This window comes from Argiope bruennichi, chromosome 5 (assembly GCF_947563725.1).
Source record: "Argiope bruennichi chromosome 5, qqArgBrue1.1, whole genome shotgun sequence".
Classification (NCBI taxonomy): domain Eukaryota; kingdom Metazoa; phylum Arthropoda; class Arachnida; order Araneae; family Araneidae; genus Argiope; species Argiope bruennichi.
The window spans coordinates 76,319,409-76,344,688 of NC_079155.1; the positions used below are offsets into that span (position 1 = coordinate 76,319,409).

The 25,280-nt window shown below is 27.3% G+C and overlaps 1 protein-coding gene across 1 annotated transcript; it reads left to right on the plus strand.

Annotated features, from left to right (window-relative positions):
- Positions 1-7,697: 7,697 nt before the first annotated feature.
- Positions 7,698-15,848, plus strand: LOC129969253 (uncharacterized). The gene is made up of 5 exons (XM_056083718.1): positions 7,698-8,018; positions 11,401-11,503; positions 14,425-14,490; positions 14,576-14,647; positions 15,630-15,848. The coding sequence occupies exons 1-5, from the start codon at positions 7,799-7,801 to the stop codon at positions 15,751-15,753; spliced, it is 585 nt and encodes a 194-aa protein (XP_055939693.1). The 5' UTR covers positions 7,698-7,798; the 3' UTR covers positions 15,754-15,848.
- Positions 15,849-25,280: the final 9,432 nt, after the last annotated feature.

A 25,280-nucleotide genomic window follows, 5' to 3' on the forward strand; every position in this document is an offset into this window, starting at 1 on the left:
TGACCGACAAACGGACGACAATCCGCTTTGAATTTGATTCAAAATTATTCAAAAATTGTGTACATTTGTTTGCTAAATCTGTGCAATAAATTTTGTGTCTAGCTCTTTATGTTTTATGTTTACTCTTGCACTCTGAAAGATAAAGAAAACTTTCTGGCAATGAATTTCAATACTCTGAAAGATAAAGAAAACTTTCTGGCAATGAATTTCAATTCAATTTGGATAAAAATCTAGAAGTTTGGTGTAAAGTTCACATACCGAATTTCATCTGTCTAGCCGAAAACGTTATGAGTTATTGCTTTCACAATTGGCCATAATTCCAAAAATACTTTTTTCCGGGTTCAGTGAAGTTTGTAGTATGGTGATTCGCAAAATGTCGAATTAGAATATTTTATTGATTACAATGCTTTCTCTTTTTATACTTCGTATCCCAGAAAGTAAAAATTTTTTGTGAGCCATCTCAATCTTAACTCAGTTGCTATGAAAGAATTTTTCTAATGGTTGAAGTTACAGGTTCTAGATTTTTTTTTAATATTAACATTTTTTTTTCCTAAATATGACTATGATTATGACTTTTGTATATTTTCCTAATCCTTTATAGTATAATTGCAAAATTTGGTCAGGTGACCACGAATACTCAGATTTTTATTTTCAGAGTGACGCATTTGTATTTTTCTCTTGTAAAGAGAAAAAAAAACCCGAGTTTACATTTTGGAAATCTTTTTTTTTAATTCATTAAAAATAAATGTAATACAGATCTACAAATTTAGTATTAAGATGACACACCTAATTTCATTGATCCAAGTTATTGCGTTTTCGTGTTACATATGCAGGCAAATGTAAAGAAAAAAAATGACAGACGATCAGTCTTTTAACGGAATACGAAAATTAATACGAAAAATCAAAATTTAATACGAAACCACATTTTGGATTCTAAATCAATGTACAAAATTTTATTTATCTAACTCTTTATGTTTTGAAGTTATTGAGTTTGCCTGTACTTGTAGCCAGACATATCGTATTGACTTCGTTCAAAATTTGTTAATAGAGAAATCTATAAATTTACTCTAAAACCCTTGTGCTAAATTTCATTGATATAGCTCAGACCTTTTTTTCAAACTTAACGTGTTTACAAAGAAATATACTGACAGATATAATGCCAAAAAATGTACTTTATGTATTCCAGGTGGTTTACAATGTGGATATTCGTCAAAACTTCGAATTCGAATCCTTTGATGATTAGAATGCTTTCTTAGTATGCTTCTAAGATCATTTAACGAATATTTTGATGGCAGATTTGGTATTTTATCTCTTATACAAAAGCACTAACTGTAGTAGGAATTGTATCAGCCTGGCAATCGAATAATTCTGAAACATTTTAATGGAACTAAAGATGCTGCATAAAACTAGGTATAATAAAGAAATAAATAAGCTGTTCATGACAGATTCAGACTACGTCTAATGAAAAAAAGCCCTTCAACATCACACAACAAACTTGAAGGATAGTTTTCCATCCCTTACATAGCTTTTCAAGCATAATGCTTTCTAGTAAACAAGTTTTAATCAAAGTTAAAATTGCTGTCCTGTTACATTCTCAACTTGGATGTTTATAATTGTACATAGTATAGTAGATACCTGCACCTTTATTCTTACATGCTACATCTGAGTTAAGTTCTCATCAAGGTCGCAATGACTTAATTTAGTTCTTTAGTTTCAAAACAATTGATTTAGCACGGTGACTGCCGCATAATGCGACAGCACATCATAGCAACTATGTAATTATAACGAAAAATTTATTTAATCATATGACTCTTTTCCTGCTGTATTTAAGAAACTAACCCCCTTCAGCCATCAGATGTTCGCCCTGTCATTTATATATTTAAGATAATTGGCAAAATCAAAGTAACATTCCTGCAGTCATTAGCAAGGTACCGATTTCTCCAATTTTCATTTCATATGAAATTAATGCCCCTAATGGGCATATGAAGGACAAATTTCTTATCAATTTATTGACGTCCTTCTCTAACCACCGTCCATTTCCGAGAGATATTTCAAAGGCATTTCTTTATTATACATTCTCTATGGGGAAAATCCCGGTAGAATTCACCCATCCCTCAGTCGCAATCATTAAATAAAATATGTAATGGATTGATTTCGTTATTTTTTTTCAATTGAAACCTTACGATTCCTTCTCTTTCCTTAATATGTCATCAAGGCCGTTTGCTCCTCTATTTTTAAAATTATAGATGATATATGATATTATTCAATAAAAACGGAATAATATATATATATATATATATATATATATATATATATATATATATATATATAATATTATACATTAGAAGTAAGTATGACATTGTACAAAATAAAATTTACGGAGACCCCCTCCCACACACACACTTCTACATCTGGACAGATTTCGCCAATTTTCGTTCCGATGAACTCCGCACTTTGCATTCGTAGCTAAGGAATCAGATTGCTTTATCATTATTATGCTGTCATAATTTAACTTTAATTAAATTGTCATAATTAGTACTTTCTTTTATTTTGACTAAAAATATATCATCGCTGCTCTGTTGTCATAACTAAATTAATGTCAGTAATATGGCCGCTAATGCCAGTAATACGGCTATTACAATAAAATTAATTTGACTATGTCGGTCAACTTTATTGAGCTACAAGTCATTTTTGGTTACCAACTGATTCACAGGAGATATTAATTATATTTAATTTCAGTTAAATCGTTTCGATATAAGTTTATATCCATGATTACGTCAAAATGTTGGATACTAAAGCCGTGTTATTTTAATTGTTTCACATATGTTATATTTATAATGTATATGACTAATGGAGACTAGTCGCATCATATGAAAGAGCAGTTAGAAATGTAATTGCGCTGTTTTAAGGTCGTGCGCTGTTGGGATTCCTGGCGTAACCCTTTAGCGCATGCGCGCTGGTGAAGTCAGGGAAAAATTTCCCATGATCCCACAGAGTAAGAGATGTAAGTTTATGTTTTAGTTTGGATGGATGAAGTTTATATCTTTACACTGCACAAAACCATCTTTGGTTCCATCATGAACCAAAGATGGTTTTGTGCTATGTAAAGAATTCGTGCACGTAAAATGAAATATATGTAAATATTTTGTGTATAATTAACTGTGCCTGTGTCCTCGTCCTGCAAAATAAGATGATAAAAAGAATACTTGGATTAATGATTTCGATGTTTATTTGATCTAATTCACCTTGGACTACCTCGATTCTATCTCATTCAGAAGATCCCGGAATGACAAGGTAAGAGAGTAATTTTCTTACATTTCGGAAAATTTGAATTTGGGGCCTAGAAATCCCAAAATTCCAAAATCTCGCATCCCTGCCGGGATTTACGTATATCGAAACTACGTAAATAGATACAGAATTCGAGGTATTTGGAATTAGAATTGAGGAATCATTAGAAATGGATGTCGAAAGCATGAAAAAGTTAAGAACTCCTGCGAAGAGTAATTTTACGAGATCATTAAATAAAACTTGTGAAATTTTAGAAAACAAAGTAGAGGACACAGGTATCTTGGCGGCACAGATAGTTCTGTTAGAACAAAAATATAAAGAATTAAATGATTTAGATATAAAGATTTTAGCTATTTTGAAAAGCGATACAACGTGCACTCAAGAAAATTTTGATCTAGAATATGAAGCAATTACTGCTTATGCAGATAGATTTTTAGAAACGAAAACGAAACTACAGAGAAGATTAAATGCTTTCGAAAAACCTAAACAAGATGTTACTGTAATAAAAGAATCTGTAGATAATACTAACCGTAAATTTAGACTTCCGGAACTAGAATTAAAACAATTTAGTGGAAACATTAAAGAATGGCTCCAATGGTGAGGGCAGTTTAAAAAGATTCCTGAAGATGCAGTTATTGTAGATGATGACAAATTTCAGTATTTGTTGCAATCAACACAAAAGGGTTCGCCAGCTAGGCAATTAGTAGAATCTTCCCCGCCAACCGGAAAAAATTATGAGGAAGCTGTGAAATGTTTAAAGCAGGGCTTCGGAAGAGATGATTTACTGATCGAAGTTTATATTAGAGCTTCTTTTGGTGGTCATAAATAACGCGAATCCTCAAGGTCAAAAGTATTCTCTAGTTAAACTATGATACTTTAGAAGGGCAGCTCAGAGCATTAAAATCATTAATAATTGCAGGATAACTTTTCAAGAATATTGCTATATTCTCTTGTTGAGTCATGTTTACCAAGCGATTTATTGAGAGTTTAGGAACGAAATCAAACTGAATTAATTCCAGCAGAATATTCAGGGAATGGTAGGCTGACTCATCTCTTAAACTTTCTTAAAAAGGAAATCGAATCGGAACAAAAATTAAATATTGCGCGTTCTTCTTTTGATTTAGTAAAACGTAATAAAATAACGCTGAATCATCATATTCGAGAAAAAGTAAATAGGCCATCTGGATTTGATTTATTTAATAATTCAAGAAGAAATTCGTATCCGGTTGATTTAAAAAATAAGGAATGCGCTTTTTGTGATAAATCGCATATGACTCAAAATTGTAGGTTTGGGAAGGGTTTAACATATGAAAAAAAGAATGAAATTCTTTTAAATCGCGGATTTTGTTTTCGATGCTTAAATTCTAAACCCAAACATATTGCGCGTTTCTGTAAACGAACAATTAATTGTTTTAAATGCAATAGAAAACATTTACTTATCATGTGTAATGCTAATGATGAATGCGCAAGTAATAAAAATGATGAAAAAAGCTCGGAAGAAAAAATTGTTACAGACAGCTCTTTGACTAATAAAACATCCTTACGTCAGGTTTATTTACAAACATTAGTAGTTAAAATTCGTGGGAACGGTGAAACTAAATTAATTTGTTGTCTCTATGATACAGGGTCCCCAAGATCCTACATATCAAAATACGCCGCAGAAAGAATGAATTATGAAGTTATCAGTGAGGAATCTATTTTGCGTTCTTTATTTAGCGGGGTTGAAAAAGCGGAAAACCATAAAAAGTATCGGGTACGCTTAAGTAATGTCGATGATAGTTACCATTGTAATTTTGAAGTGTTAGATCAGGAGAAGATTTGTTCCGATATTTATAGAGTAAAATTGTCTCCCTATGTGAGAGAACTTAAATCTAATAGAATATTTTTAACTGATCTAGTGCATGCTTATTTTGATGACCAATTATTATATCTATCTTCTCCATTAGAAATTCATTTGTTAATTGGGGCTGATGTCGCTGGTGAGGTAAGACAACTTAGTTCAGGAGCAGTATGTGTAGGAACTAAATGAGGCTGGACGCTGATGGGAAAGACAAATGAAATAGAAAACAGTGACAGTACGTCTACTGTTCTATCCTGTCACGTTAATGATGCAGTCATCTCAGATTTATGGCGATTAGACACACTTGGAATTTGTCAATTGAAAATTTAGTTAAAGTTTTGTACCTATGATATATTTTGATAGATGAATGATGATTTGATTTATTTTGATATATGAAATACTTATGTAACTTTTTGATAGTTGAATGCTACTTTATATATTTTAATATTTGAAATGCTTTTTCTAATTTTATAGTTGAAATGTTTTGTTGAGTTATATTTGATAGTATAAGTATTTTTTAATTCAGTTATTTTGATATTTGTCAGTTTGCATTTGATAAGTTAGAATTTTTTGTATTAATTTGATAATTGCGTTTGAGTTTTCTGTAAATAAAAACTCAAAGGTGGGAGATTATTGAGATTCCTGGCGTAACCCTAATTGCATGTAACCCTTTAGCGCATGCGCGCTGGTGACTTCAGGAAAAAATTTCCCAAGATCCCACAGAGTAAGAGATGTAAGTTTAGGTTTGAGTTTGGATGGATGAAGTTTTTATGATGGAACCAAGGATGCTTTTGTGCTATGTAAAGAATTCTTGCACGTAAAATGAAATATATGTAAATATTTTGTATATAATTATCTGTGACTGTGTCCTCGTCCTGCAAATAAAAGTGATGATAAAAAGAATATACTTGGATTAATGATTTCGATATTTATTTGATCTAATTCACCTTGGACTACTTCGATTCTATCACATTCAGAAGATCCCGGAATGACAAGGTAAGAGAGTAATTTTCTTACATTTCGAGAAATTTGAATTTGGGGCCTAGAAATCCCAAAATGCACGGTTCATCTATATTGTAGATTTCGCGGTACTATAACTTCACTTTTTTTTTTTTTTTTGCTTGTAAATTGAAATAAAGATTCTGTTTAACATTTGTTAACTTTCAGCATTGGAAGAAAATCACGAAGATTAAATATTTGATGAAACATTGAAAACAGTTTGAATCTCAGGAAAGCAATGCAAATTATTGTTGGAAATTTATCAAAAAATATTGTTTTAAAAATTGCCAAAATATTAAAGCACACAAACAAAATTAATTCTTGCCCAGTAATATTTTTGGATATTATGATACGAAAACGCCAAAATTTTTCTTAATTTTAAAGGCATTAAAATATTTTAAAAATGTTTCGAGGTTAGTATTTCTACCCTCCAAAGTATTTATGTACCAAATTGGTAGTTCTAGATCAAAACGATTCCTCGATATTACTATTTTAATTTCTGTAACATGATCAAGGCAGATGGCTTTAATTAATAAGATAAATTTAATTTTATCCGACAAGTTTATTGAACTTCATCTTATCAAAACAAAATGAAAGCATATTTACAATAATATAAGTAAAAGTCATACAACAATGATGGAACATTCTGATTGCACAGTTATATTTCAGAATAGCGAAACAGTCAAAATAGAATCGAAAATTGGCTAAATTGTTCCAGTTACTGTTGTTATTTTCAGTTGTTAAAGAGGAGGGAAATGTCAAAGTTCCATTTTGAAGCATTACTCGAAATGAAGAGGAAAGGGTTAGAGGACATTGAAGAATATCAGAGTCATGATCATTCATATGAAACCAATGTTTTCGAAATCGGTACTACGATTTTGATTGAGAATTCTATCTCCATTGAAACTTACAATGAAGGAGTGTGCTTCTGATTTCTCTCTCAAAAGAACAAGAACGTTTGGGGCAGACAAACTTTGATAATATATCTAGCAGACATGAGCAATGATAAAAAAATTTCAAATCGATCCAGTGTTTGGGACTAGCGAAATCTGTTAAAAACTGCAGCTAAATTAATAGAGAACCCGTGATTAAAATGAATTTGAAAATTAAGATATAATTAATGATAGTCGAAAAATGATTAATGATTTTTTTTTTTTTTTTTGTCATATCGGCCTTGTTCTGTAGAAATGGAAACAACTACAATTATTATTTTCTAAGGTTTGAAATAATCTGTTTTCTAAGGTTGAGAAACTGATCTGTTTCCATGTCTCGGAATAGTAAATGTTGGTATTTTCTTTCATTCCCGAAGAAGTAAATCGGGCGATAATGATACCTTTATGACAACCATTGTACTGTGATATACCTTTATGACAACCATTGTACTGTGATGTTCTAAAATTAATATGCTTAAAAAATCTACGCAGGATTCGAAAAGAAAAAAAATCGATAATTATTACCAATGCAAATTTAAAATAAATATGCTAGTTGGCAATTATTAGTGTGATGATGTTTTTTCATGTTGATTCCGATTAGAATAGAAATTTGGTTGGTGAATTAGTCATTAGAAAAGAAGTGAAGAACAAAGATGTTTATTTTTGTGTAGTATAGCAACGGAAGCTTCGAATGTACATAGAATTTGTTTATGAAATTTCGTAGACCAAATGCATAAAGATGGTTATGTGTGGCATGATAGGGTGCTCTAAACGATCTGGACGAGACAAAGTTTCTTTCTATCGGTTGCCTGGAACACAGAGATGTTCAGATCCTACAAAGAAAGAACTTCAGTTAGTGAGAAGAGCTGTTTGGTTGACACGAATTTGTCGGAAAGATTTAATTGATGACGAAAAAAAATTGAAGAACTTCCGGATTTGTAACAGACATTTTATCCGTAGTAAGTTTTTTTTGCTTAAAATTCTCCAAAGTTTAAAAGGCCGAGCTTGAATAAACATATGGATGGAATTTGATGATTTTTTGCTAATTTAAATTAGGGGGGGGGGATGTTTCTTAATAGATAAGTGAAAATGTCAGAAATAAAATTCTTATTTCCATTTAGTATTAGGCCGGACATAGAGTATCAACTCGTTTCACTGAAAATATCTCTTTGCTTTTTCGTGGTTAATTTAATCAAATGATAATTATGAATTTATTTTGAGTTCATAAATGTCAACATGAGTATCGCTAGTACTGTAATGCAATTAAAGCTCCTCCTTTTTTTTTTCTTCATTTTTTTTTATTAAAAAGAATGTTATTCATCAGCATGTTTTTTTATATATATCTTTTATTAAATCTTCTTTTAGTATAAAAATCATTTCACTTTGATTTGTATGTAGTAATATTATATTAACAAGACAACATTGATTCTTATATATTTAATTTTAAAGTCGAAGAAAATACTTAATCTCATATTTCATCATATGAGAAATTTCATTTGATAATTCTATATACAAATTGTTTTTAATTGTGAAAAAAAAGAACCATTTTTCATAATTACCGGCATTAAAAAATTTCTCATTATAGTGGTCATATATTTTTAAGATATTCAACCATTCTATCATGAAGGATTAACAACAGTCTGGATTATGTTTATTTGTTTTTTAGCTTGTCTGTTTATAATTAAAAAAAATAATATATTGCATTCTAGAACAATTCATTATTTTTTAATTATTAATTCAGCATAGACATATGTTACTTTTCTGCAACATTATAGATGCTTTATATCCGTATTAATAACAAAGACATTGAGTGTGCAGGTATTGGCATTATACAAGATAAACTATTATACCTAGAACTACCAAATTTTTCTTGGATATACTAATATATTTTAGAAGTTCAGATTCTGCACCTTGTAAGGATTCTTTTTTAATTAAGAAAAATTAAGACAAATTTATGTTTTTCTATCTTAATTGGCAAATATTGCAAATAAAAGTTAAAATTTAAAAAAATCATTGTTTGAATTATGCTAATTTAGTTGCTATGTAGTTTATTGATATGCCATGTAGATTTTTTTCAATAAAATTTTAAAAATTATTTTCATGCTTATTTTGTAATGCTTTGTTTGTTTTCATTGTTGCTATAAATGTTTCATGTTGAATTCTCTCCCCCATTATTTACAGTGAAGGCATGTTGATGCAGCTTATTTTTTTTATTATTAAAAGTTTCTGTTTTAAGTATACTTTTCATAAGTGAGCTCCAATGAAAATTTTTAAAAGTTCACCATTTTTAAATATTGTTGATCTTTTATATGATATAATTAAAGGTATAAAATATATTATTCTTATTCCTAGCACATTTCTTTATTATTGAAGGACTTTAAATTTTCAATTCAATTTTACTCATTTGAATTAGGGAAGGTTTTATTGAATAATCTTAAGAGATATTATGTATGAAATATATTCCATAGTAGACATTAATGTAATTACTGAAGAATTTTATTTTCTGTGCTCATATTTTTAATAAACGTATTAAATTTAATCATGAAAGTTTTTATATTACTTGAAGCTTAATCTCTTCTGTCTAAAGTTTAAATTTTACATGATATGTCAGAAAATTACCGAAATGTGTACCACAATGAAAAAAATAATGTAAAATTAAAAAAAATTTATAAATCTTTTATGCATATATTAACTTGCTTTAAGATATTTTGAATGCTGAGAAAGCAACAAAAAGAAAGTTAATAAAGTAATTCCAACAAATCAGCTAACCCTCAAAATTAGCTAACAGTAAATTTATTTAATTTATTCTAAATTTACATGTGATATCAAAGCAATATCATTATCTTTGAAAGTTTCTGGAATTCTTGATCAATAATTTAAGACATGCTATCACTTACAGTGGTGCTTATAATACTTTTATTATCACATTTCCGATTTTTGTATTATCAACCAGTAAATTTCCATTCATATTTAAAAACCTCTGATGAACTTTATTCTAATTATGATTGATTTCATAATAGTGTTTACTTTTTATAAAGTTGAATAAGGAGGTGCAATATTACTTATTTGCCCCCTTAGGAGGCCAACTGGTTTGTCGGGATTAATCCTTGCTTAAATTTTCAAGTAAACATTTTATGTAACTTTGTCTGAGTATTTTGTATCAGCAAAATATTTAATCCTCAAATTTCAATTATCATATAATTCATGATATTACAAGAGCCATAAATTATTCTGTTCATTATACTATGTATCTCTCAACAAGAAGTTTAAAATCACACGTTTTTGTAAAATATATATTCAAATTTTCATAACTTGCTCAATTTTAGTCACAAAGGATTGGACTTCTCTTTTGATTTAAAATGTTTCTGAAGATTATTTTATTAAATATGATTTGTAGGTCAAGGGTCTGTATAAAATTCATAATTCTTCAGAATATTTATTGATTGAAATTGCATAAAATAGTAGTCTTTATTTCATTTAGATATTTAATCCTATTAGGTGTGTATGTCTAATGCTTTTTAAAATTGGGTATTGGGACAGACCTTGTTACTATAGAATTATTGAATTAATATAATAATATATATATTTTAATAGTTCATGGCCTATTTATCTTATTAGAAAATATTATGTTTTATGTTAATTCAGTTCTTACAGACACATGTTGAAAATTATACCTTTCTAGGTTTAGTTTGCAATAAGATCTAACACAGTGTTTTAATTTGAGCTTTTATTAAAGTGATGATTGCATGTTGATCAGTACTAATGAAATGCCTGATAGCAAAGTACATCCTTATCTGTTGCTTACAAATATTAAAAGCAGAATGGTGTAATCAAAATTTTTATGACTCCATTGATTATTTAAGGAAATATTTGATTTATCTATTTATAACAAGATTAATATAATTCAATCTTGATGTGTTAAATTTTGATTTCAGATCTAAATGGAAATTGTATACAGATTGTTTGAAAATAGAAAATTATTAGACTGCTTTTAAGGATTGTTTAGAATGCATGAAATAGAATAAAATTAGTGTCGCTTAATTTATTGTTTTAATTTAAGAGTGAATTGTTGTATTAATTTGAATTGCTTTCCTGTTAAAAGAAAAAAATGAATTAGTCTACCAGTTATTGGGCTCTTTATGAGACATCTCGGTTATTCGATGTTTAGGTAGGGAAAAATCAAATCAATTTTGGAATTATCATTCACTTATTTTTTGTCTGTAAGTTATATTTACGATATTTTAAATTTAAAGAATACTTCTCAGTAAATAAATTTGTCAGTACAAAATATTTGTAAATATACAAATATTTTTTATGGCATTAAATCTTGCATATTTTCAGATGAGCCAGCTGCCTTAAAAGATATAAATGACCCAGATTGGGCACCTTCTTTATTCCTTGGACACAACTATTTCCAGCCAGACAAACAGGGCAAAGGAAAAAGGTATTTTCTTTTTGTAAAGTTTTTTCATATCTAATGGTATTATAAGGAATATAAGAATATAATGGAATTTATAATTAGCTGATATATAATATATCTGAAATTAAAATTCTTAAACATTTATATCAAGATTAATTCCTTTGGTTAGGCTGTTGACAACTTTGACCTTAAATTATATGAAATACATACACCTTTTGAAACATATTTTATGCTACACTATGAGTACAACTGCAAATTTTTATTTTCTTCTTTTTAAAAAATTAATGAAGCTTCCTTTTAACTTCAAACAAACTAACAAATCTCCAATTTATTTCTAGGCTTGATTATAATCATTTTACCTCCATGATGTAGGGTAAAACGAACTATTAGGCATGACACTTTACATGGAAACATGATTTCACCATTTTCAGAATCAATGTTTATTTCCTTCATGATCAATTAATTTTTTTTTATTTTAATCTATACTAATAATAAAGATGAATGTGTTTGTGTGTGTGCAATAGCACATACACAAACACATTTTGTTACATGTTACCTTGGAAATCAAAAATGCACATTTCAGATTTTAAAAAAAAAAATTTTAGTTAGACTTTTTATTTGATTAAAAATTAAGCAAAAGTTTGGTATTTTTCCACATTAATTTCTGAAAATATTATATCAAAAAACTAATTTTAACATCATCTTAAAATTAAATATATATATATATCTTTTCAGCATTTAAAAATATGTTCTGCTAAAAAATTGTATTAAATTTAAAAAGTAATTAAAAAATTATTCTGAGGTGTACATTCTCACCCTCCAAAGTGTATCAGTATTAAATTTTGTAGCTCTAGGTTAAATAGTATGGCCTGTAGAGCAAAAACACATACACATATGCTTTTATCATAAAGATCTCTGCTAATAATAATGATGTATGTGTGTGTGTTTGAATTAAATATCTTTATTAATATGAGCTGATTTCCTATGTATTAGGTAATCATATTAATAAAAATCTTCAAATGTAGGAGAATTAATGATTTTTTCATATAGTGAAACAATAGTAGTATATCATTGCTGTGTCTGAATTTGATTTAGTTGCTGTTTAGTTTAATATTTTATTTCAGAATTCATGTATATGTCTCATGACTATCAAAGTGATCTTTAAACTTTTGTTATAAACTCAAGACTCATAAATTACCATATTAAGATAAGTCTAAACTAATTTTCTTTAAATTATATTGAAAATGCATATTTCATATTTATTTTGTGGCAGTAACATTCATAGAATGGATGGTCACAATGTTCAATATTTTGTACCCAATCAGTTAGCTTCATTGTTATTGATAAACAAGAAACCATGATGAGTTAATAATTGAACAGTTTTTTCTTTTATATTGAATGAAAAAGCTGTATTTTTGATAAACATATACAGATTCAAATTGATTGTAAATCAATTCAATCAGCTGTCAAAACTATTACATAGATTAAAATTATGCTAATGTTTATTTTTAGTGAAAAAATATCTTTTTTTTTTTTTACTAAAACTAGAACATTTTGCAGAAGTCGCAGTTAGAAAAGAAAATTTCTTATTTGACTTACATTCAGTATCTTTTAGAATTCATGTTTTATATGGTAAATTTTAAGACAGGGAGGTAGGTGTAGTCCAGCATTAGAATCAAAATCAAAATATCTTGTTTCTTTTCTCATTCCAAAACTTTCACTTTTGAGCAACATACATAATATTCCTAGTTTGTCTTATGTTTTTCTGTCAGTGAGTGTTTTAGTTCTTGTGCATTACCTACACAAGTACTAACCAAACTTCAAGTTTGATTGTGTGTCATTAGACCTATTCAATCTTCAGCAATTAATCACAAAGATGTCTCTACTAAAATGTATATTTCAGTCAATTCTTGTTTCACTTTTACTTTCCCAAGTCTTTCTTGATCAATTATATCTAGTCAAAGATTGAAATACAAATATTTTCCTACATACTTGAAACATAAAGAAAAGCATTTTAAAGAAATATATCTAAAAATTGGAAGTGTTTTTTTTTTGTAAGATTTTTTCCTTCTACTTTTTGTAATTAGGTAATTGGTGAGATACTGATTCATTCCATTCAGATTTCTAATGTAATTATTATATTCTATTCCCACCATCAAGCTTTTTCAAAATTCCTGGTAATATATTTAAAATGAGAATAACTTGAATTTTGTCATTCAATGTTAAAAATGATACCCCCAAAAAATGTAAGTATTATTTATATCAATATTCAAATGAATAGCTGAATTTAGAGTGAAAGGAAATTGCAGTAGAGATGATAGAGGATTTCTAATATCAAATTCACCAAGTTCAGAAGGAGTTAAGTGATCTGTTAAGAAGTCCTATAATGAACTTTCATAACTGCCACATCATTTAGAGAAATTTTAGCTTCACTATGTATCAGAGTTTTCTTCTGTTATTAGCTGCTCATGACCCTTCATTTTATTATTTTATTTTAACTCTAAGCAGAGAAAAAGTTTTTACAGCAAATAACATTTGTGTTGAACTAATGAAAATAAAAATTGTATCTTTTCTTGATGAAAGAAAAGCAGTAAAATATGATTTAGAAATTGATTCACACTTGTTTTGTAACTCTATCATTTACTGAATCATCTCAATCAATTATTAAAAACATTTCAAAATAAATAAAAAATAGTTTTTTAAGAAATATAGTTAAATTGGAAAAGTCCTATCAAAACTGTGAAAAGGTTAAAATTTATTTTGATATTTTAGAGAATTTATTTAGGGAAATCTCATGCATGGACTTCATTTCTGAAAAGTGCTACTGAATCTTCAATATATATATATATATATATATATAAATTTTAGACCTAAAATAGTGTTTTTTTATCTCATGAAATTAATTCTTATAAATCATATTTATTTTCTTATTTTTTCTATCATAGTGGAAATGAAATAGAAGATATTTTATATGATCCAGTCAAAGGAAGAAAGTGGCATCCTTTATTAGAGTGAGTGAGTTTTCATGGTAAAGCTTATCTTATTCTTCAAGTAGAAATTAAGTATCAAGATTTTTTACTCAATTTTATTTTTCAGACAAAAGAAGTATTATGAAGAAGTACGTTGTGATGAAGTAATTGATATCATAGAATGGCGTTCATCTTTAGAGTATGTATTTTCCTTGAAGTGTTAAAATTGATTTTGATTACAGATTTTATGCCCTTCAATTTCTAATATTTATAGATAGAGAAATAAATATAATATATAAGGAGTGATTGTTAAGTTCCTTTTAAGTTTTTTAAATTCAAAAAGGTGTCTTGTATAATCAAGAAAGTAATGTGTATCTATAGTACAGTGACTGTGCTGAATTTATTAATACATCTTACAGTGCTCATGGTGGCAAAATAAAGAATGTGCAGAAAGTAACTCAAAGAATAAAGGAGATAGGCCAATTGAAGATATCCATAGACCACCCTCCCCCAGAGAATTTTTCTTATTATTTTTTGCTTATTTTCTTCATTGTTTAAATTTCACTTAATTTGGGAAAACTGTATTATAATGAAGAGAAGTTCTTAGTTTGAAATTAACCTTTTTTTCAAGTTTCAAAAAGTTCATAATTTTAATCACAAATATCTCAGCAGATCTCTTATAGATAACACCATGATAGTTTTTCCTGTGTATGGACTTTTTTCGCCAATTTCCTACATTTTTGTAACTTTCTTATTTTGTCATTAGAGACACTATCCTATCTCAAAGAATTCAGCATCACTTACTGTACTTTATTGCAGATACACAATACTTTTCTAGCTATCTAAAACTCTATTTTGAATTTTAATGCTTTAAACATATCACTTTGTATATTTGGAAAATTGGAACGTTTCAATTTTGTATAGAAAATAAGACAGTATTTAATTCCTTCAGAGTCTACTTTGTACACTAATTGCTCTGAAATATATATATTCAATTTTTGAAAAGACATTAAATGTGATAAAATAATTTTTAATAAAACCAACAGTCTATGTTAAGTAAATTGCTTAAAAATCAGGCTTCATATTATTTTATTTCATGCATTGAATATATTTTAATCTTATGAAATTAATTCTGATAAATCATATTTATTTTCTGTCTTTTTCTATTCACTAAATTTTAGGAAGAAAAGGATGAAGGCTTCGAGCATAGATTCAGAAGATACTAATGAATCCTCAAAAGATGGAAAACACTGCAATTCTAGTTCTCCAGTTACCATCATATATTTAAGAGGCGAATTGAGTTGACCTTAATGTAATCCATATTTTTAACTTGTGTGTCCACAAATGTAAATTTTGTATATATTTGAAGAGCATTAATAAAATTATACTGCATATGTAAATTGTTGTAAATCCTTTATATATTAGTAGTTTGCCATTTCCATTGTCCTATGATTGCTCTTTTCATAAAAAAATTGAGCTAATTTTGACTGCAATTCCATTATTTTTATTATATTGTCTTTTACCTAACTTAATTATTTTACTTTGCAAAATATCAGTAATTTTTATTTTTGCTGTAATTCTAATTTGAATGCAAAGACTCACATTGGGCATTAAAATGTTTCAGAAGGCTTTTCATTGGAGCAAATAATGTTGAAATTTTTCATGTATAAAAGCCTAAGTGTTATTTGCAATTTTTTTTTTGACTGATATATCATAAAGCAAAATAATAATATAAAATAATTTAAAATTTCAGGATAAATTTTGATTGCAGCATAGGAGAGTGGAGTTTCTAACCTCTTGAATTATATTCAACACAAATATCTTTTGAATCGTTCAATATTATTTTCCTATTTAAATATATGTTTATTATTATCATAATTTATATACGAAGTTTTAATTTCTGATATCTGAAACATAATCCAAAGGAATGATGTTCAAAGGTCAGTTAATCAAATCAATCAATTTCTGGCATTATGTATACAATGTTAAACAACTTTTTTCTTCAGCTCATCATCCTCAAACTAACAATCAATTTTAATGTGTTAATCAATTTTTAGTAACTAAATTTGAATGTAAATTCAATGATGTCTCCTAAAATTCCTTGGACAAAATTGCTAGAATAAATTGTCATTGAATATAATTCATTCTCTCAATAAATAATTTAATATCTTATATTATTACGAATCTGTTAATAAAGCTCATGTTTTGGCTTTATAAAAAACAACAGATTTTCATAAAAATAAACTAAGATATTCAGTTTATTGGGAAAAAGTCTAAAACAGGCAATTTTGTTGTTTATGTAGAATTTAATTATTCTAATATAAGAAAATTAAATCCTCTTTCAGCCTCATATTAAATATGAAATAACTTGCAAAATTGGTAAACCAAAAATCTTTGACAAAATAACTCGCCTAAATTTTTTTTTCTTCTAAATTAAAATGTTTCCATTCTCCAGAAAAACTAATTGGATCATGAATAAACAAAGAAATTTGTGAAACAGTAAATAAATAAAAGTTGTTCATAAAGTATAAATTCATTGATTTTCTCCTTTTTAAGAATTAATCCATTCAAAATTAATTCCCCATGGAGGGCTGATACATGATGCATTCTTGTGGACTAGTCCTGTTCTTTCAACAGTCAACAAGAGTTATGATATTTTTGTCGCTGGTATTAAACCAAAAGTTGTCATCAATACTGAAACATATTTTTCACTCCCCCCCCCCCCTCTCATGCTATGAACTGTAATAACTTTCTGAAGTACTTTTTTCAAGCTAAAAAGTGTTAGGTAAAAAAAAAAAAAATCTTTTCCTAATGAGTACTTAAAATAACAGTATCTTGTAAAATAATACTTCATTTTATCATGCAATTATCATTATTTTTAATAAGAAAATCTGCAAAGTTAATTTTTTTAAAAACATTTCATGTTATTTATTCTATCTACTGCATTTTGATTTTTTTTTCATATATGGTTTTAGGCCATGACCGGTGATGAAATACATAAATTTTTTTTTTTTAAACATATTTACTAAGCTGCTCCAACTTCATTTAATCTTATGATAACAAGGACCTAGCTGCCAGAATCAGGCTTGCAGAAGAAGAAAATAGTAATAATTTCTAATTAATATATATTCTAAAATATTTCCAATAATTTGAATTACTGTTTCACTATTATTTTAACTACTAAATTGTGTGAGCTATTATTTTCCTATTGAAATCAAGTCAATATGTCGGCATATTCTTTTAAAAAACTACATAAGTTCAAAATGCTTTCTCATGCTCTCTTTATTTATTCTGCTTTCCTATTCAGTATGCTACTCAGTACTTTTTATTGCTTCGACAAAGAAATCTTGACAGAAGCTAAAAATTTTGAAATTATGAACAAAAATCTTTAAACAATGTTATTAATGTACATTATGCCTATTTATTACATTATTTTTTGTAAAGTAAAATTTCTTCTATGCATGCAGTTTTTATTTAAATAAATAAAAATTCTGATAATCATGAGTTATTCTTATACTGCAGCTGTTTTATTTAAAAATAAACCTAAAACCATATCTTCTCAGAGCATTATAGAATTGTCAGAAAATAAGTTTATTTACCCATGGAATTAATACAAAAAAATTAATTTAATAAACCTCCTAGAAATTATTGAGAATACACAGAAAAATCCATTTATTTCCAATTAATTCATTAAGAATACATATAAATAAAAATTTTAAAAGTGGAAACAAAAGGAATTCTGCGAGTTACAGCACCAATTTGTTTCAATTTATAAAGATACATCCAATTATAATAATTAGCATGAATGGACTATTATTTTGAACTATGAAGTTCATACTTTTACTTTGAAAGCTTTATGTAAACTAATGTTTAAAGGAAAACAGCATATAATAATTATAAATAAGAAATTGTGATATATTTAAAAATATTTCATACAGATTAATATTTTCAACACTTTTACTTAAGGAAAATTCTGCAACATTTCACCATTATCTAAATGCAAATGATTTATAAGGTTTAATATAGAATATAAGAAAACTTAACAAGCAAGCTTTGCCAGTTATGAAACATCTAAATATTTTCTATCAATTGTAATCTTTTATTAACTAATCTAAATCAACAGACAATATTGAGATTCTTTTGTGAATTGCTTTAATGTAGATAATACTGCTTAAAACTTTCGACCAACTAAAAAAAATTGTTTTTAAATAGATTTAATTTATTAATGCCCAAAATAATACATGAAGATAGATAAGTCTGAATAATGAATTAAATTTACCATCCATAATTCAGTGAAAATAAGTGCAGGACGAGTACAGCTGTCAAATATATCCAAAGGATTAATGGTGGAGTTCAAAGATGCCAGATGAATTCTTCAAATCTGATTACATAATTCCAATAGTTAAATCATCTGAAAAATCATAAATGAAAACTTTTAGCCTTGTTGCTTATTTCCAGTGAAAACAGGAATGGATACCGAAATAAATTTTTCCATTCTATCTGTGTAATATGGCTCTGAGTACAATGGATTTTTATTTATTAAACTCAACATTACTACCAAAATATTAGCAATTATTTCTTATTTTAGATCAGAAAAAGGGGGAAAAAGTGTTCAAAAGTGCTCTGTTTTGGAAACTAAAATGTAAATAACTTCTTACTTTGTTACAACTCAGATTTTAAGCTCATTAAAATTATTTATTTTACCACAACCCATATACCTAAGTGTTTTTAGGAATAACATTGTTCAGGTATGTACTCATCTCCCACACTTTTCAACTTGCATATCAACAAGACTGTAACAATAATATGTTGCCATTTAGCAATCTTTGCAATAGATACTAAGATGGTTACTAAGCATTTCAATCCATATTCAGTCTTCAAAACAATTGTCATTAGATTTGAGATAATTCTTGATGCCTAATCAAAGCAGCTCTTAAAAAAACTAAGCAACCAACATTAATTGAGTCAATCAATTTACTGAAGTTCAAAAATTTAGCAATCACACTCATGCTCTACTAATCTGTTATAAGACAAAAAAAAAAAAAAAAAAATTTCATCTAAGGTGCCAATAGCCAAGACTAGATTAAGAATATTTCTAGTTTTCTCAAATCAGCAACTGATTCATGTCATGTGCTCACAACTCAATTGGGTCAACTGTCCAACTAAGGCTTGTATGGAAAGAGAGCCACCCATAGCAAAATACCAAGCCCTGTCTACAGAAATGATACATTAAAAATATTGTATACTCTTCATTTATTAATAGAGTTTGAATTTATTAACAAAGCAATTACAAAAATCACTGATATTATAAAACAAAAACAGTTTTTATTCAATGATGTTTTACAAAATGATTCTTGTCAGCTGCTCGTCCAACACTGGAAAAAATACAGATCTTTTATTTCAACTATTCCAAATTTATACCATACAAAATTTGAATTGGTACTGCTTTCAGTTATGACTAGAAAATACACAGTAATGCAAGTAACAACAAACACCAATTGTGGAAGTAACTATAAACCAACACAAAATTCACAAATACATATACTATACATCACAAAGGAAAAAAATTCATTAATCTTAGGTGTCAGAGAAAAATATGACAACTTTTGTTTAATTGTATTTTGAGAAGTAATTCTTGATAACTGCTCATCTGATACTCTAGGAAAATACATTTCTTTTATTTCAGTTATTCCAAATTTAAAACATACATAATTTGAATTGGCACTGCTTCCAGTCCTGACTAGAGAGTATACAGTAACATAAGTAACAATAAACACCAATTATAGAAGTAACAATAAATTAAAACAAAATTCATAAACAAACAGACATTAAATGCTAAGATAGTAAAACAGTTTTATTAATAATAGGTATTGGAGAGAAAATTCTTTTAAAGTGTATTTTGAGAAGTGATTTTTGACAGTTGCTCATCCAATACTTTTGGAAAATATAGTTTTGTTTCATTCCAAATTCATAACATACATAATTTGAACTGGAATTGCTTCCAGTTTTGACTAGGGAATACGTAGCAGCATAAATTGCATCAAATACCAGTTAGAAAAATTAAAATAAACCAGATCAAAATTGATAAATACACACATTTAACACTATATAAAAAAAGTACTCAATAAAAAACACATAATTCAAATAATCTTTCTTGAAATGCATTATTTGAATTTTTATGATACATATCATAAAGGTTCATAGTATGTTAAATATAAGTCCTAATGATTAAAAAATTAAGCCATTATTTGACCACTAACAGAAAGAAAGATAAGATAAAGAAGATATTCTAGTCAAATTAAAAAAAAAAAGAAAAGAAAATCTTAAATTTTGTACATATTCCTTCAGGATGTCATTGCTGCAGTTTCACCAATATTTAATTTTAAAAACAAGTTCATGAAATTTTGGACTTCATCTTTGAAAAAATTTGATCAAGAAAAGATATATACACTCAATTGTTGTTGCAAATCTTAACTTTATATTTTTCCAAAAGTATTCCTTGTTTCAATTCAAAGTGCTTTGTGATGTACTTGGAATGTGCATATTGCAATTGTTAACAAGTAATCATAATAATACATATTCATCAGTTAATTTCACTTTAGAATTTTTTTTTGGCACTGAGCATGAATTTTATTATTTTTAAGCTTCCATTTAATATACTGCATGTGAAAAACATATTTATATGATTTTTGCAGTCTGTTACTGGAATGTGGTTTCAGATAAAAGTACGTATGTTGGACGTACAGTAGAAGTAGGCTGGAGAGCTCCCTACAAACATGAGTCCATGGCAAAATATATTAATTGAAATGTGTTAATTCATTTATCAATTGAGATCGATTTTAATATCCTTATAATAACATGCAAAACATCAATTTTTAGCTTCATCAAAGCTATCTTTACATGGAAAATTTCCCTTTTGATATTAATTTAAAGTAGCTTTTCTTGTTCATTCAAATATATAAATTAAATTCAAATTGACAACAATTATTATGTAAAGTGCACAAAATTTTCAGAAATCATTTGATACTATGAATATTCTATACCTTTAGGTATTAATTTAATTAATACCTAAATTAATTCAACAAATTAACAATATTTTTAAAAAAAAAGAACAAAAATAGAATCATCTCTATTTTTGTTCTTGGTATTCATTTCATAACACATTATTTTTAATGTAATAGTTTTTCTTCAAAAATAAGACTTATTTTGAATTTTAAAGTATTTAAGTCAAGTATATTCTAGAAATAAAAAATAACTACCAAAATCTACCTCAATTAGAATCTTCATTAACAGATGCATGATATATATAGCTGTTGCAACACATGACAAATCTAATAAATTAGAAATTATAATATTAATAAAAACATTTAACAAAAATAAAAAGTGTTGTTTATTAGCATTAAAAATAAATAAGATAAATTATTATGATTAAGTAACAGGCAGTTACAACAAAAAATAGATTTTTTTTTTTTTTTTTTTTTAAAGATGACAAACATTTCTAATTCTATTGTACTTTTCCTTTAGAATAGTAACAGTGGAAAACATGCCATTTCTTAGAAATAACTCACCAAATTTTGTGAACACTGATATTTGACTAGTGTCATGTTAACAGAAAAATACCATGATACTTTTTCATTAGCATTATTCTGACATTAATTACCAAGATTTGTTGTCAATATCTGCCAACTGTTTATATTAAATTATATCTATATTTGGACAATATTATCATGGAGTTTGATCCTCATATGCTTTTCTTACCATGTTCCATAGTTTACAAAAGTTATAACTCCAATAATTCTTTTTTTCATTTTTAGCACATAAAGCTCAATAATTGACAGATAAAAAATTTTTTCAGTGCTAACTTCATATTTGGAAGTACAATTATACACTGAATGTTCTAAGTACCATCCAAAAGTAGAATGTTTCAATCTTGCCCATTCCCGTAATGATTTGGTCTTTTTAAAAAACATGAAAAGGAATGAAAGCTGTTGCACAGTACAATATACAAGTTTAAAATGACAAAGTTCCAAATATTAAAATGAAAACATAATTTGGCTATTTACAAGCTTCAGTATTTACAATAACAAAAAGCATCACATCAGCATCTATTTATAAATTATGAACCAAACATCCAAGTCATTTTTAACTACTATCTGAGAGCACACATGCAGGGCAATTTTCCAGCGCTGACACTACTTTGAATAATCAAAACAACAGATATGCACAGCTACAAACTACAACATGAACTGGTTAGTCATCCTTGACGATGTCTTATCCATGCAAATGAAAGTAACACAATGATGTACACAATAAAAACAAATGAGTAAAACCAAAGTTGGCATTGAACAGAAATGGATGTCAGAATAAAGTATCTGTCCCATTTAGCAGTTTCTGACATTTCAGACAGATATATCTTGAGTACTTGCATCAGAAAAACAAACATTTTTGAATTATTTTAAGCAGCAGCAAGAAAAAGAATCATATGATATTTCGGGATGACAGTAGGTTTTGAAAAGTTATCAGGATGTTTAAGACTGCTGTATAATCAAAATTAATAGCAAGCACGACCAAACTCTGTGACATGAACTGGTTCATTCATAGATCCCAACGATGATTTCTTGCCCACAGACACAAAATTATCGAAACAAGATACACAAATAAAATAAATGAGAAAAACCAAAATTGGAACTGAATAGAAATTGATGTAAGAATCACGAATTTGTCCCATTTCGCACTATCTGACATTTCAGATAAATATATTTTAAGCACTTGTGTCAAATAAAGAAACATTTTTGAATTATTCTAGGGAACTGCAAGAAATAAAATCAATCGAAATTTGAGTATGGATTCAGGATAGGACAGTTATTATTAAAAAGGAAAAATATGCTGTACGTACAAAACATGGAATTCTCTAGAACCTTAGTGCATCATATGGATCAAAATTCTAAATCATTCAATTTCTCCGTATATATTCTCTTCGCGGTTACTTCTAGGATTAATCTGTCTTTACAACATAGCAATTATTTCAACAATGAATATTCTAATACGCCAAATAAATCAGTTCAATTTAACTGACAGCTTACCGCTTGAAACATAGAACAACAAAGACGGACACATTAAGCGTAGAACATAAATGGGAAAATCAATAATTCCTCAGACCCTCTATAGGAGCTGACAGGAACTGCTCTTATTCACACATGTAGCTAAGGTTTGGCGAGCAAGCTCAGTAACGGCGATTCATACTTGGATCTTCTCTATTTCAATCCGTCACTAAGCGATTTGATTTTTAATTTCAGTCTGTACCTGCAATGGCAGGCGTCCTTGAAATTTTGAGTTAGTCTGTTTTATTTCTTCTACAAAACAAAATTTTATTCTCTTTTAGAAATTAATCATATATATATATGTTTGATATTTTTTTTATTATTTAAATGAAAAGTTTTTCAATCTTTGAAAGCAATAAAAAGATATTTGGAGCAAAATGCGATTAATAAATATTCTTACAGATGAAAATGCATTTTGCTGCAATTATTACTGTATATAAATCTATTTCTAATAAAAAAAATGTATGCACTTTTTAAGGCTCTACTGGACAGCACAAACATGTTTTGTATTACAATACGAAGTGATTTTAAAATATTAGATAATTAAAAGTCAATTGAAATTTTTAAAAACATTTTTCTGTGATATATTCCTAAAATATCACCGACCATAAATAGTTTTTACTACATCTTAAAATGAAATTAAAAAAAAAAACTATATCTTTTTAATGATAATACTTTAGTAGTGTTGAAATTCTTTTTTCTTTATTTCAATAATTTTTAAAAAAATATTTTTAAATAAAACTTTTCAATAATATTTTTATTCTTCTATTGAAATAATAACCATTTTTATTGTTTAATCAAAACCGAACGATTTTCTTATATTAAAAATATGAGATAAAATTATACTTTATTTTAACATTATATTCGTGATAGGAATGTCATATTATAAGCGAGTCGTGTCATGCAAAATGTATGATTAAAAATCGTGCCAAACGGTCTATATAGCAGATCGTTGGATCTTAAGCTATCAATTTTAACTAAAATTTAACCAAAATTGCAATATTTTTTAATAACTTCATGTTATATTACTACACAAAAAAATTTTAACACCATTTTGAAGTGTTTTTTTTTAAAGATTTTCGGTGTTATGATTTTTAATTCTGTTCAATGTTTAATTTTTATTTTTAATAAATTTTTGAAAATATTTTAAGCATATTTTATAGCGATACTTTTGTTTTGATTGGTTTATATTAATAACTCCGTTGATACATACGATCATTGCAATGATATTAATACATTTGTGTGTGTCTTCTCGCACACATATTAATTAACATTACTATAATTAAGAGTAATTTTTTAAAAATATTATAAAGGCAAAAGGAATAAACCTCCTAAAATGTTGCCATTATCAAGCTATAATGTTTTGGAATGGAGATTCGAATCTTCTTTATTATTTTCATCATTTATTAAGTAATTATTTCGTTTCACTTATTTCCATTTTGATGATTCCATTTTTCATTCCTTTTTCTTTTTTTTTTCATGAAGAATGATTACAATCTTTTTAATGATGAAATAATTTTTTATTCCAGTTTCTTCAATTTTAAGAACTTCTAAAAATTATTTTTCAAAATATAATTGGATCATTAGCTTTTTTTCTAACAAAGTACAGCTAATTTTCTTTTCTTTACTAGTTTTAGAATTTATTATTAGGCTTTTTTTCATGCATTAAAAGAAAAGAAATTTTAAAAGTTTGTTTTCCTTTAGTTTTAGTATATTCGCTTCTTATCTACA

Excerpts from the sequence above, each read along its gene's own strand:
- LOC129969253 (XM_056083718.1), top strand. The coding sequence starts at position 7,799 with ATGGTTATGTGTGGCATGATAGGGTGCTCTAAACGATCTGGACGAGAC. Across the intron at positions 8,019-11,400 it reads TAACAGACATTTTATCCGTA|ATGAGCCAGCTGCCTTAAAA; the intron begins GTAAGTTTTTTT and ends GCATATTTTCAG. Across the intron at positions 14,491-14,575 it reads AAGTGGCATCCTTTATTAGA|ACAAAAGAAGTATTATGAAG; the intron begins GTGAGTGAGTTT and ends TTTATTTTTCAG.